We start from the raw sequence: 14,602 nt of genomic DNA, 5'->3' as shown, positions 1-14,602 counted from the left end.
AACCTTAAAAACCCTGACGTACTACTCAGTTGCCTCTTCAAAAACACAGACCCACAAATCTGGCCTGAGACTGTGCTGATGTGTTATTCTGGACTGCTTAGGGAGGCTTCTTTAGGGAGCACTTTAACATATATTGATCACACTTTGAAGGCCCATTACAGAAAATTAACTGCCTCCGAAGTGGAGCAGGGATTCTGCGAGATGGTCCGAGTGGAATTTAAAGCTTAAAGAACCTGTGAATTAAAGAAAGAATCAATTATGGCATATATTTTGCTAACTAAACAAAATGTGTAAATAAAAACTGCAGACTAAGTTGAAGTAATCAGGATGACTTCACACTGAAACTCTGCAAAACCTGAACTAAGAGAGGAAAGCCGCATCACTAAAGGGACTATTTTTTCAGCTATTACTGAAGGAGATGATGCAGGTTTGAGTGCCACATTATGGCCATATGATCCACGTTTACCCACCATCCTTTCTCTCTCTCCATTACAAATAAACTGTGCTTGACCAGACAACCTTCATGTCTACGTATGTAAGTAATTAGCTACACAACATAGCTTGGATATGTTCACAGTGCAGGAAAAAAAGGCCCAAATCAAACTTTTTTTTTGCACATATGAGTCATTTCTTTTTTTTTTTTTTTTTAAACCTCAAAGAATTAACAGCAAAATTTGTAGCTAAGAGCTAACCGAGCTAACCTGGTGATAACAGGAGCTAACCAGCTAACGGAGGTAAGCAGGCTAAAGTTAAGTCACATTGTTAACCGGCTAAAAACCGCGGTTGTTCTACGTTCTTCTTACTGGAAGCAGGAGATCAGGTACCTGTCAATCAAAAGGACACGCCCCTAAATATGCAGAACTTCGAGATTAAATTACTTTTAAATGGGTGAGTTAGAAAAAAATTCACTCCCCCCACAGTGTTCATGAAGGTAAACCTTAATTAAACTGAAAATTGATTTTTGAACCAGGTTGTAAACATGTTTATTTCTGCTGTGAAGTTGGTCTTTTTAACTTGGGAATCTATGGGGATGTGCTCTGCTTTGCAGCCCCTAGTGGATTAATGGGGAACTGCAGTTTTATGCACTTCTGCATAGGATTCACTTAACCGCCGGAGGCTCCGTCCATCTTTCATGTACGGGTCTATGGTATAATGCCGTTCAAAGCAACCGTTTCATCGGACTGTTACGGCACAGAAGTGAGACAGATGTCACAAACCTGTGCCAGAGCAGGCAAGACACTTAAAACACAGCATGTGGCATGTTGCATCACATCATCATCTACACACTTCAGGGTTGTAAACTGTTCTTTATGGAGTTTATAGGCAGTCATATTAAAAATTAAGATGTGAACAACCAAGAAAAAAAAAACGTCAGACTTCAGATCTGCAGTGAATTTGGCCCATAAAACCTCACATCATCGTCCAAATTCGATAAGAACAGCTGAAAACAGAGACTGATTTATTCAAAGTGGACCACAGAAATCCCACCTTTATATTCCCCACACCCAGACCAATCACCATCTTGCTGACAGCACAGCTCGCTTGATGTTGGAAGCGGATGCAGGATCTGCACACAGGATTTTCTGCTTTATGGGCTGATTTTTTTTTTACTGAACACTGAAACTAACACAAGCAAACAAAACAAGCAAACAAAGCAGACAAAACACGGAAGCCGCTGCAATCTCAAGTGAGGCTTGGGACACTGACTACATTAAACCACTGCGTCAAGAATCTTTACATGCAAACTGGACTTATAAAACAGAATGCGGAGATGATTTAGCAGACTTACTGGGAATGATGCAACAGTGCACTGCAGGAATATAGAGGATTATAGAGAATTAGCAAAGCTGCATGAAGTCAAACAACTTGATCAGAAAGTTTAATTTTTAAAATAATAAAAAGTAACACTCTGCAGGAGGCGGAGGTGCTTATGAAGAAATGTAACATTCTGTGCGTACATTAAGCAGGCTGGCATTGCAGAGTCAGCTCAGCGCGGACTGTGTTGTTGGTTACGGCATTGTGTTCCACTGTGCAGGCTCTACGGAGGCACATTAGTCCTAAGTGGAACAGGCGGTGTGAAAAGGGCTAGAGATGATAAATGTCCTTACTGTCCAGCGTGACCCCATCACTCTGTTTAATATGCAGCACCAAAACACCCAGGCTCGCTGCATTAATTACAGCTACCACACCGACCTATGAGGTGGACATAGGTAGGACCAAGACATCATGCAAAAAAAAAAGAAAAAAAAAAGAAAAAACACTGATTAACATTTATTACTGATTATTTTTTATGTTTTCTGCAGGATTTCGTTGGGCAAAACCGGTAATGGTGAATTCTGAGTCTAAATTTATGCCATTTCAAACTATATAAATGAAACTAACAGTCAAAGATACAACAGTGTATCTGTAATCTAACTTCCTGAGATGTTTAAATAAAGCAGAGAGCAGCATCACTTTCCCACAGGCGGACACACTGTGGGAATAAAGAGCACCGCAGCACTGGTACGGACAAAGTGACTCTGACAGCATACAAGCTAATGTTTAAACCACAACATGCCCGAGCGGCGAGAAAAGATGTTTTCATGTGGCTAACTTCAACATTGGTGAGCAGGGTAGCAAGCTGCAAGGTTACTCATCGAATCATGTTTGTCTGCCTGTGTATTTATGTGCAAGTTAGAGAGCTGGGCCATAACTCTGCTGGACAGGCTGGAAGACTTGCGGTCATGAGCTTTTGCCCTGCATCGTAACAAACCGCTTTGCTTTGATTGCTCTCACGTGCACCTGCAGAAGTTGGCCATGAAATGCGTCGTGAAGCGCATTTCCAGCTTCATTGTGTTGATGAGCATAGGTACATGCAGAGGCAGAATTATCTCAGGTCTGTGGGGTGTGTGGAGGAGCAGTGTGAGCAGCAGCTTTGGTCCTGTATCTGATGAGTCCAAAACTAGGAAAATACATCATACATGTGGTTGGAATTCAAAACAAGGCTAAATTAAACGAGGAATGATTAAAAAAACTTCCAGCTGTTCTTTTCTCTAAAAAGCCACAGAGTGAAACGTAGGAATAAATGAAAGAATAAAGCAAAATTTGGACTTTTACAGCAATTGCATTTGTAGAAGTCTATTTTACTGAGCTGAAGCGGTTGGAATCAGACAGCAACCTCAGGCGATTAAAGGTAAAGCCAATTTGCAGTTCCTCCCTCAACCACTAGGAGCTCCAAAACAGAGATAATCCCTGTGTTAAAAAGGGCAACTTCACAATAGAAATAAACATGTTTATATCCTGGTCCAAAGAAACATTTTAGGTTTAATAAGTCAGGTTTGTCTTCATGACAATTATCCAATTCATCCAATTAGAAGTAATCTAATAATTGACCTTTTGACTAACAGGTACCAGATGTCACAAGAAGGCAGAATGTAGCACCACTGCAGCTTTTAGCCAGCTAAACAGCATGACTTAGCTTTAACCCGCCTACCTTTGTTAGCTGGTTAGCTCCCATTAGCTTCAGGTTAGAACTTAGATACACATTCAAGTTTATGTGTCCACATGCAAAAACAAGCGTTTATATTTCGGGGGAAGGAAACAAGCTCAGAAATGTGTACAACATTAAATTTTTATACACCCAAAATTTTCTACATCTACAGAAACTACAATGCTGTTAAACTGAAAAGCTGACAGATTCAACAAGCCCATCTGTTTGTCCAACTAAACCAGTCTGAGTGCATTAATGAATCCAGTCTGTTGGCAAACCAGTGGTAATGGCCACTTTAGCATGCACTAAGAATGCCTTCAATCACAATATCCTTAATGCACGCACTGTCTTGTTTTTATGAAAGCCTGTCAACCACAGAGTATGCAAGAGAGAGAGAGGCCTCTCTTTTCAGCTCCTGTAGTGTGCACTCATCACAGCTTCAATGTTACCATGGTGACGCAGCCAGCTAGCAGCCACATGACATGATGAGGGAGAGAGGGAGGGAGCGGCGGATGAAAAGACAGAACAACAGCACTAACAGAGATAAATGTGTACGACGCCGTTGCTGTAGCCGAGACTAGCAGGTCCGTCGAGCAGGCTCAGTCTGCCATCAGTTCAGCTGGAAACATATCGAGCTAAAACCTATCTTTAAGTCAAAGTGAAGCGCTAGTGAGACGGTGAACACTTAATACTTCACTTCAAAACCTTCTGACAAAATGTAAACCAGAAGGCACCATGAAGTATTCAAGCCAGATACAGATGACTCAATCCTAAAGTTATTAGCTTTTATTTTGGCATCAATGGTCAGGGGAAGGGTTGGGTTGTGTGCGTAAATGTGTGTGTGTTTTTAAATGTGAAACTGTTTTTAATTTTTTATTGTTAAGCACTTTGGTATGCTTTTGTACGAAAAGTGCTTTACAAATAAAGTTTGATATGATTTGATTCAGTGTGAGATTAACAACTGTTTCTTTAACACCATGTAAGATCTGAACGTGTGAGACGCAGTTCTTAAACTTCAGCCAAATGGATCCAAGAACTTGTCAAGTTTTCTATAATGACCCATTAATTTGTGTTAAAAAGAGAGGAACATCTAAAACCTGCAGGACAGAAGCTCTCGAGCATCAGAGTTTCAGGTCTGTGATTTTAGGTGACAAATCTTTAATGGGTTGTACCAGTCACCTCAGACATGCTCAGGGTGGAGGTTGGAAGTCTAGACTGGATGCAACCTGTTGGTTTTCCTTAACCATGTTATCTTTTATGAACTGGTTCAAACTGGTGTGTCTGTGAAGCACCCTGCGATGACATTGCTGAGAAGTGGCACGATACAAATAAAGCTGAATTTAATAGAGTTAAACTGTATCCAGTAGAGCAGAGATGATATGCTTTTTGTCCCAATTCGATTCCAGTTTTTTAGGTGTCGATTCAATTTAAATTGCGATTCTCACAATTCTTTGATACTGCTGATTTTTGTAGATTTAAAAAAAAAAAAAACAACAAAAAAAAAATGTATAAAACTTTTTTTTTTGCTTGTCATTTTTCCTGATTTCAATTAGGAAAAAACAACACAGTAGCCAAGTCATCATCTTGCTCCTATAATGCCCAAGAAGACAAGTCAAAAGATCAATAAAAATGACAAAATGGATTATTTTTTATTTGAGAAAAAAAAAAAATTTAAAATTGTGAAGCAAAAAACCCCGATTTTTGATTTTTCAATTCGATTTTCCCACCCCTAGTATCCCCCTACATGGAGAATAAGCAACATTTGTACATTTAAATTGTCTTCATATTTTTGTCATATACATATATTTTGTATTTTCAAAGACAACAACTATATAGTGTGTTTATTTGCTATGTATGTTCAGTGTATGCACATGTAGGATATAACAGTCACCAGCAGATGTACAACATGCTACAAAAACTTTCTATCCTGAGAACATTGAAGTCACTGAACACGGAAGTCACCTGTAATCATGATGGTCAGCAAGGGTAGTTTTTCCCCAGTTTACAAATACAATCATATACACTGTTTACAATCTACTTCTTTCGGGGGTTTTTTTTGGCCAAAGGAGAAGTTACTTTTATTTCAATCAGCACAAGCAGCCAGGTGTTCGTCTATCAATGCAGACAGGAACTGGAGTCAATAAATACCTACAACTTCTACAAATGTATTTGATGCACAACTAAATGCTTATTTAACATCTTCTCAAAGCACTAAAAAGCCATATATGCATAGGTGTTAACAGGGTTATTTGGATTTGTTTTAAAGGCTTATCCAAAGGTATAAGCAAAGGTATATTAGAGCATAAGCCCTCCTGAATATTAAAAAAAAAAAAAAAAATGTTCTGCAATTGAAACACCGACAGTAGAAGATACTATTGATAAGAATAGATAGTAGTGGAATCAATTACGCCGAGGACCCTGAATCTGCAAATAAAGGTTAAAACAAAAGAAAAATCTGATCCTTCATCCCTGTGCAAACACCACAGCCTTTCCACCTAGACGACAGGAAACACACTATCTCCACAAAACATGCACTTCCTGCTAGATTTCCTGCTTCCTGTTCAGCAGGGAAAAGGAGGGAGTGGTCACTGATGTCATGGCGAGTCTGCAAACACGTTACATTCACATCCCAGGGAAAGAAGGTGGATATGTGCTTCCTGATAGTAACTAGCTGTAAGCTCACATTCTTATGCTGTGAAAAATCTGTTCATCTGAGTTTTATGAAAAAAGCACACACCAGTTTGTGAAAAAGATACGTTTTTGTGGTCCAACATATGACTAAAGTCAAAAGAAACAACTTTAAAACACAGAAAGCCTCAATGTTTCAAATAAGAGCTTTCATCATCCTGCATCCTGCTGTGCTATTATTTCTGTGTGGAGAAAAAAGTTAAATTATGGCAGCCAACTGCGGCACAAAAATCCAGATTTGTGGTCACTCCTGCCATAAACCCACAGCCTCAAGTCTCTTGTGAAAGTCCCAAACCTCCAAAGTTTCTCAGACCTTACAACTTTCCAGGCTCAACTCTGGGAATGTTACAAAATACAGCAGAGACATGAATCTATTTACAGTTGCACTTAAACATACTGACTACGTTGTTAAAATCAGACATCTTTCCAATCTGGACCCTTTCAAAAGAAGCATTCCTGAATTTTCCTGAAAATCAAGCCTTTAATTGTTGGAACTGTTCCTTTAATTTAGGCTCAAATGGTGGGATTGATGGGAGGTTACATAATCTGTTATACTGCTCCACCTGCAAGTGGGAATTTTATTGTGTCACAGCGAAGTAACCACAAGCAAAGCTGACACTGACTGGAAATGTTACGTCATGTGTTATGAGACATACTGAGGACATTACAGGACCAGATGTCTACAACATCTAGAGCAATTTCTTTTTTATTATTATTATTATTATTATTATTATCACTTCTATTTTTTTATTTTATATGGAGTGGGTATTACATAGCAGATAAGAAATAATAGCAATTTACATGATTCCATAAATTAACCCACTCCCACACGTGAAACCCTGGAGAAAACAGAAATAAAAACTACAAATAAATAAACTAAATTAATATATTTCACTCTTACTTGTATGTAGATAGAAAAATATATGTCTCACTTAATCAGTATTTCATAGTCATATTTACTCCTGTATACATGTTTTTATCCACACAGGTACACATACCCATGCATATATATCCATACAGACACTCATCCATACAAACACACATACACATAAATATTAACACATACTCATTCATACTCCTCAAAATACACCTTTACATTTGTATACTTTTACCTTCATATATTAAACCAACAAAACTTTCATATTCTGTTCAATCGCAGACCCATACACACATCCATTAAAAAAAAAAAAAAGAAAGAAATCCAAAGGGAAGATAACTCCTCCTAGAAAATCAAGGTGGGCTACGTCTGGTGAAGAAAAGCATAGTTTTTACACATAGGTTTTCTTCTCTTTAACTTTTAAAAAAATATATATATATCTTTTGCGTTACATCACCTCTCTTAATCAACAGGGAAATATTTCATATAGGTCAAGCAAACTGAGGTCAAATCGATGTAAAAATAAAGATAAACATTTACTTTAATTTTTACTTCAACTGCAAGCAAGCCCTAAAAGAGTGTTTCCCGGTCCACAGCCCCACCGCCCTGCATGTTTTAAAGGCAACCCTACCTTAACACACCTGAATGAAATAAAGGACTCATTAACAGGCTGCAAAGAACTTGATGAGGAAGTTCATTAATGTGACACAGGTGCTTTGGAGGAGGAAAATGTCTAAAACATGCCGACCAGAACTGAGAAACACTGCTCTTAAGTCTATTTAAAGCACATTTTCTTTTAAATATCTTGAATTTAGATCTAAAACTCTTGCTGTTTTTAGGCTGCTGAATACTGAGCTATGAGATGGCTTTCCAGAGAAAAGAGGAAGAAATGCTTTCATTCAGCAGCACTCGGGACAAGTGGAGGTGCTTTAAAGCTGTCCTACCTCTGTCAGCTAAAAAAAGGAAGGCACTGTTTAATGTATCCACCTCAGCTGCGCCTCTACGACAAGCATTTCCTGATAGATACAATCTGATTTACATTAATCAACACGCGCATCAGGAAAATGACACTTAAACAGGAAGTGACATAACTATTAAAATGCAGCTTTCAAACTTCTACTAAAGGAAAATATCTACATGCTGAACAGCTAGTTCACCTGACTAATATTATTACATATAATTATGTGCATTAAAAGCACTACTAGCTAATTACAAGACGATTACTGCCACATGCTTACACCCTAATGTACAGCTGGATGCAAACCGCCAGTTTGCAGCGACTGAATCCTAAAAAGGAAGATGTGCCATCTACTTTGCACCAAATGCAAAGTCTGTCCTGAACATTGTTCACTTCATGTTTCATAAATGTGCCTCAAACATTTATTCTGAAACTTGATTTCTGTAACTAAAGTTGTATTCGGGTCAACAACAGCTTTCCCTACTTGTAGCTGGATTCCTCGGTTCGGAAAGAACAGGTTACAAATTTTAAGAGCCAAAGCCTGTTGAAAGCAGAAAGTAAAGCCCCTTTCAGAGTTGCATTTCTTCCCATTAATCTGGCTGCAACTGAACATGCTCATGCCTGAGTGATTATGTGGGTCATTTATCTGTAAAAGTCGTAAAGGAAGTCTTGCTAAGTCTGATTTAGAGTCCAATCCCAATTCCTCCCCGAAAAGAAAGGAGACTACTGAATTCTGTAAAACACGAGAGGAATTACGACTCGGTCTTAATAGCATTTCCACATCGTTTACAACAGGGATGTCCACTCCTGCCTCGAGGACCACAATCCTGCAGGTTTGCCATGTTTCCCTGCTCCAACACACCTGACTCAAATTAAGAGTCATTATGCAGAACTTTATTGGCTGTTGCAACAGTTTCATTTGTTCCAGGTGTGTTGAAGCAGAGATACACTTAAAACTTGCAGGACAGCTTCCCTCGAGGGCCGACGCTGGGTGCTGATTCGATTTTTTGGGTGCAGATTCGATTTAAATTGCGATTCTCACAATTCTTTGATATTGCTGATTTTTGTAGATTTAAAACAAAACAAAAAATGAACAAAACTTTTTTTTTTGCTAATCATTTTTTTATTTCTCTCTTTTTAAATTAGGAAAAACAACCCAGTAGCCAGACCATCATTCTGCTGCTATAATGCCCAAGAAGACAATTAAAAAAAAAAAAAAATAAATAAAAAAAAAAGACAAATTTTAATCATGGATTATTTTTATTTATTTGAAAAAATATATATATTCTTTAACAAAAAAAATCTTTTTTAAAATTGTGGAGCAAAAAATTCCAAGTCTTGATTTTTTTATTGGATTTTCTCACCCCTAGTGTCATCGCATTAACAAATAGAGACACCCAAGCAGGGGTCCTCACTTTGACATGTCCTTTGGTTTTCCCCTCATTTTGTCCGGTGCAGCACCAAGCAAATAAAAAACTACTAAATACTCTGATGCATTTTCTGCATCAAAACAAAAAGGTAGCAATGAAGACAGTAGGTGTGTTTCCATTACATCTAGAATTGCGCAAAATCTAAATATCGCAATAAAAAAAAATGAATGGAAACACCTAGATTTTGGAAAAAAAAGTGTCAAAAATTTTTCCACTAGTTTTGCGATAGAAACATATCGCAAAGGTGTAATGGAAACACTTTTTCCGCATTTACAAGTCCCCGGATGTAATGTTGGGGGTCGTGACCAGTTAATTTCCAGTTAAGCTGGTGTGAAGCGGAACATGAAACAGTGAATTTCAGAGTTTTAGAAAAGAAAATGAGGGACAAAGGCTTCGAAAATCCATAAATTCTCCGCAGCAAGTAGAAAATCCCTAAATAACGCTACATGGCTACCTTGTATAAGCCGCAATTTTTGTAAAATCTCTCGAGGACCGAGATTTTACGAGACTTTAGGCTAATGCGCTAAACACTGTTCAATGGAAACACCTGTAAATCATGATTGTTGTTTGGCGAAACTTACAAATATCGCTTTTATATTGCAAACAAATGTAATGGAAACACATCTAGCGGAGCCAGGTGAAGAAAAGCTACAAATAAAATGCATGGTGATAAAACTGCAAGTCAAATACGATTGTCACAGTAACAATTAGCAACAAATAGGAAATTAACAAAGAAAAAAAGAAATCTAAAATTTCTTGAGAATAAATTTACATCACACTTCTCAATAACCACAAGATCTTATTTGATCCATGTATAGAGACAGCTGATCATCCCTCAGCACACTACAGTCCACCAGTTGACAGCAACGCACCTCTAAGCTGGTCACCAACCAAGAAAACCCAAAAGGGAAAAAAGATTAAAAGATAAAAACTCAACAATGACCTGTCAGGAGACTGAGGAAGGAAACTGAGCAGAAACATACAAGAGAGTGAGTGTAGCTGAAGAAAGACACAAAGACACAGCCCAAGTCCAACACTTGTTTTACGTGACCAGTATGCAGTCTAACAACACCGCGTTTTAATGCATCATCCGCTGCCGTTGCCTATCAGTCACGACACAGTGGTAAGGAGCATAAAGGCAAGTGGCCCGTCTGAACGACAACACTTTATAGTGTTTATAGTGTTGACTGATAAAACCTGCTAAAGTCGGAAAAAACGTATTTCCTAAACCTCAAAATAGTTAAGCCCATCTTTCCAAACAGAAAAGAGACGGATATAATGCATTGAAAACAAATGGTTATCATTTAGAGTTGAGCATTGAGAGCCCTCTCCAACCTTTACACACATCCAACCAAAACCTGGGAGTTGCTGAACATTTAAGTAATAACCTTTATCATGGTGTAAAAGATTGATGCCTGATAATGTGTCCATTACCTAAACAAGTGTCTGTTATAATTGAGCTATTTTTCCACACAGAGTTAGGGCCTCTTTTATGAACAAGTTCATCAGTTTGGGTTAGCTAGTCATCTTTTAGTGATTTATCCTGCTCTGAAACACGTCTGCTACCGTCTTTCTCCATGTTTGTTTATATATATTGCAGAATGCGTGCTGTAAAGCGCATCTTGACGTAAATTTCTGCTGTAAAGCACCAAAACATGGCGTAAACAATAGTCTCATATGAAACAATAGACACTTTCTATCGTTCAAAAGATATACATCGTCATATTTTCCAGCCCTACTCATAGTAGTCATTTTATCTTCAAAATACTAAACCTAAGTCTAAAAACTAAAAATGAATACAATAAAAGGAATAAAAAAAATATACATTGTTTAATTAAAAATATTGTATAACAGTAGTCAAAGTCACTTTACCTGGAAGCACCTGACTCATGCCTGGAACAAGTATGACTTAATATAGCCAAAATAAAAACAACATTTAATTCTGCAAAACAAACAAGTGCAAACCTAGTTTATAGCTTGGCAGACATGTTTCTACTTGACTGTGTTTATTCTACTTGACTCTGTTTATTAAATACCATTTAGTCTGCTAGGAGTAAAAAAATCTAATGCAATGCTAGTACTTACAGTTATTATGTGAATATGAGCTGAATAAACATTAAGCAACAAGACTACCTTGATTTCCAGTCAATCAATATCAGGATATAACTGATTAGCTATGTACTATCTGTGATACAAGTAAAACACAGTCATTTTGTTTTATTCTAATGAGAGGGACACTGTAGAGTCCCTCATATATGCTATGTTTTTACACTTAATAATGAGAATTGCTTCTATCTTACAACTAATTTTAATATGCCTGTAGCTAGCTGATGCTTATGATTATTAATCCCCAAAGGGAAATTCAAAGTATTTTTCATTTAATTCCATTTCATTTTATAATGCAGGCTGAGCTCCCCTTTGCCCAGTCAGAACGAAACACCATCACTGCTCATTGCATAAATGGCTGTTTGCAATGACTGAACACCTTACCGTTAACATAAAACCATGAGATTTCTCAGGATCTTTTAATCCAAACAAAACAAACCGTTGCTGTGATTGCATCTGAACAATGCTAAAAAAAAAAAAAATAAAAAAAAAAAAAACAAAAACTACTGCACTGCATCGCTAAGGCTGATTAAATCTGCAGAAATAGGCTCCACATTTTCAGCCTACCCCATGTGACAAGAGTAGCTGTTACGTTATAATGAGCCCACCATAAGTCCCTCAGCAGGGCTTATTCAGTTTGGGTTTGTAAGATTAAAGTTTGAGAACCTTTGGTTCAGACTAATCAGCCATCCGTAGCTAATCTAATCACACAACCGATCTCACTGCTCTCAGTGGCAGGTTGGTGTGAAATTCAGAAATTTATCATTAACTGCTTTATATTGTGATTATGTGTGGGATATCTATTCTAAAATGGGTGTCAATCTTAATAGAAATCTCCTTAGCATGGCACATTTTGTGCACAAGAGCAGTCCAGACCAATTTGAAGGACGCTTGTGCAGCTTGGGGGGGGGGGGGGGGGGGGGGGGGGGGTCTACCAGCTGACATATGGGTAGTAGGGTGTGGTGTAGCAAGGACAACCGTGCATCTGCTTACATTTAATCATGTTCTACCAGACTAGACACTGAGCATGCTTCTGCAGCAACCCTGAGGCAATTCTCCTTGCACCGTGAGAGAACTACAGCCGAGAGAACTTGTGGGTTAGGGTTAATCATTCCTCTCAGAATGAGGAGATTGTGTGTGTGTGTGTGTGCAGGAGGCTACAAAACTCTTACAAACGGCTGGCCAGCTTCAAGACTGATAAATTAATCGGCTCAAGAAGAGGCATAGGGACCCTATGACCCCCACCGTTCTTATCCAAGGCAAGATGGGGGTGGGATGCCCGCCTAAAAACACACAGATTTAAATCAAAACAACTTAGGGATGACATGTAACAGTCAGAGGAAAGGTTGTATGAATACTGACCAACTTGGATTAAATGCATCATGAAGCCTTTGTAGCAATTTAGCTCAGCCTTTCAACATGGAGTTTTACACCCTGTGGAATCATTAGCAATTCACTACAAGACTTCTACACCTCAATATGTTGCAGGGTCAGACAATTGCTGGTCACACAAGCAGCAAGCTAGCTGCTGTAGTGTAAGGACGTTGCGGGACGACATGACATGGCCAGTCATTGCACTGACAGGGAGTGTTATTGCTTGTGGGCTTGTAACCATTCGTGTTCTGAGTGCCTTACCAAAATGCAAGCATTTACACCCAGCTAGCTGCTTAATACTTTAAGCTTTTATCTATTTGCCTAACATATCAAACAACATCCACAGCGTTTGTTAGCTATGCTGCATGTCTGCTATACATGCAATACACACAGCTAACACTGGTACAGCTAGATGCATCACAAATGTCGGTTCCCAGCTAAATGCCAGGCAGATAGGAGTGTTATGCTTTGCAATAATTTACATTTTGTTGCTTCCATGTAACATTTATATGCTTGCTAACCTGCTAGCTGTTCAAAAAAATCTGACAAATCAGTGCTACCTTTCTTAACCTATACGCATTTCAAACTATATATATTCTGAAATATAAAGTATTTAAATTCAATTTTAATTAATCGGATTTGTTATGCTTAAAAGACAAAAGTATGAACTTTGTGAATGGTTAATGTTAGCACACAATGTTGTGGGCGGCAGCTAGCAGCTAGCTAAGCTAAACATAATTCTTTAACAATGATAAAATTAGGAAGTATCAGTTAATATTCTTTATTAATAAACAAACGATTAGGTTAAATTTAAGTGGCTTGTTTTGAATAATGTGTATACTACTACATAGTGAATCACCTTTTTTTTTTTTTTCAATGGAGTTTGGCTCCAGTCGCGTGCCGGAGGATCGCCACCGAGTAACCCACGCTGCCCACAACAAAACCTCACGTTCAACTTTCCCAACCCGACTATCTGGCATTGGCAGCTTTATTTCCCACCCAAACACAGAGGCTGCGGCCTCTTCTGCCACTCCGTGCAGGTCTCGTACCTCTGTGGGCCGGCTGATCTCGAACAGGTCGAGCCGGTTGGCGTTCCAGTGGTTGATGATGTCGGCCAGTTTCCTCCTCTCCTCCTCCCTGCTCCCCGACATTGTGGACAGTCTTTCTGACCCTCTCTCTCTCCTGTATCGTTAGATAAAAACGTCCCGTAACGATAGTCCACAGGAAAAAGAAACAACCACCGCCACCGAAGCCAAAAGGTTCAGGTTTTTCCTGTCGGTACTTGGTGCGGACCGTCTCTCCGCTCAGCGACCGACCTGCTGCCGTCTGCTTCGCGTTGCACCTCTGCGCGCTCTCGCTGCGTCTTTGTGAACGCGGAAGCTGTTAACCCTTTCTGACGTGACTCATGACGTTGCTTTTATAAAAACGTGTGTAGGGTTAACGTCAGGCACGTCGGCTGGAAGGAATTACGTCATCGGGTGTAGGGATTTTTATTTTTTATTTTTATTTTATTTATTTATTGAACAACAATGTACATACATACGGCATATTGGTTGTCTTATACATTTAACAGGTGTTGAGATAAATTACAACAAGGCAGTCTGATAGGAAAGAGAGCCTAAACACACGCAAAAAGAAAAAGAGAAAGAAATCGATTAGGAGTGTCAGTCTAGTTACATGAACAAGTCCATCAAGTAAAA

At 38.7% G+C, this 14,602-nt stretch overlaps 1 protein-coding gene across 6 annotated transcripts in view; it reads right to left on the bottom strand.

Annotated features, from left to right (window-relative positions):
* Positions 1 to 14,199, bottom strand: part of afdna (afadin, adherens junction formation factor a) — a 126,873-nt gene extending 112,674 nt beyond the window's left edge. For all 6 annotated transcript variants that reach the window (XR_013771631.1, XM_079255462.1, XM_079255465.1 and 3 more), the window contains exon 1: positions 13,952 to 14,199. Coding sequence is in view for 5 of the 6 variants with exons in the window: in XM_079255462.1 (XP_079111588.1) it covers positions 13,952 to 14,053 (102 nt within the window). In the remaining variant the exon portion in view is untranslated. The remainder of the gene's footprint in view (positions 1 to 13,951) is intronic.
* Between the last annotated feature and the right edge of the window lie 403 nt (positions 14,200 to 14,602).

The sequence above is a fragment of the Telmatherina bonti genome (assembly GCF_933228915.1).
Source record: "Telmatherina bonti genome assembly, chromosome: 16".
Lineage (NCBI taxonomy): Eukaryota > Metazoa > Chordata > Actinopteri > Atheriniformes > Telmatherinidae > Telmatherina > Telmatherina bonti.
The sequence above is the reverse complement of the archived record's forward strand: the minus strand, read 5'-3'. Positions and strand labels throughout refer to the sequence as shown.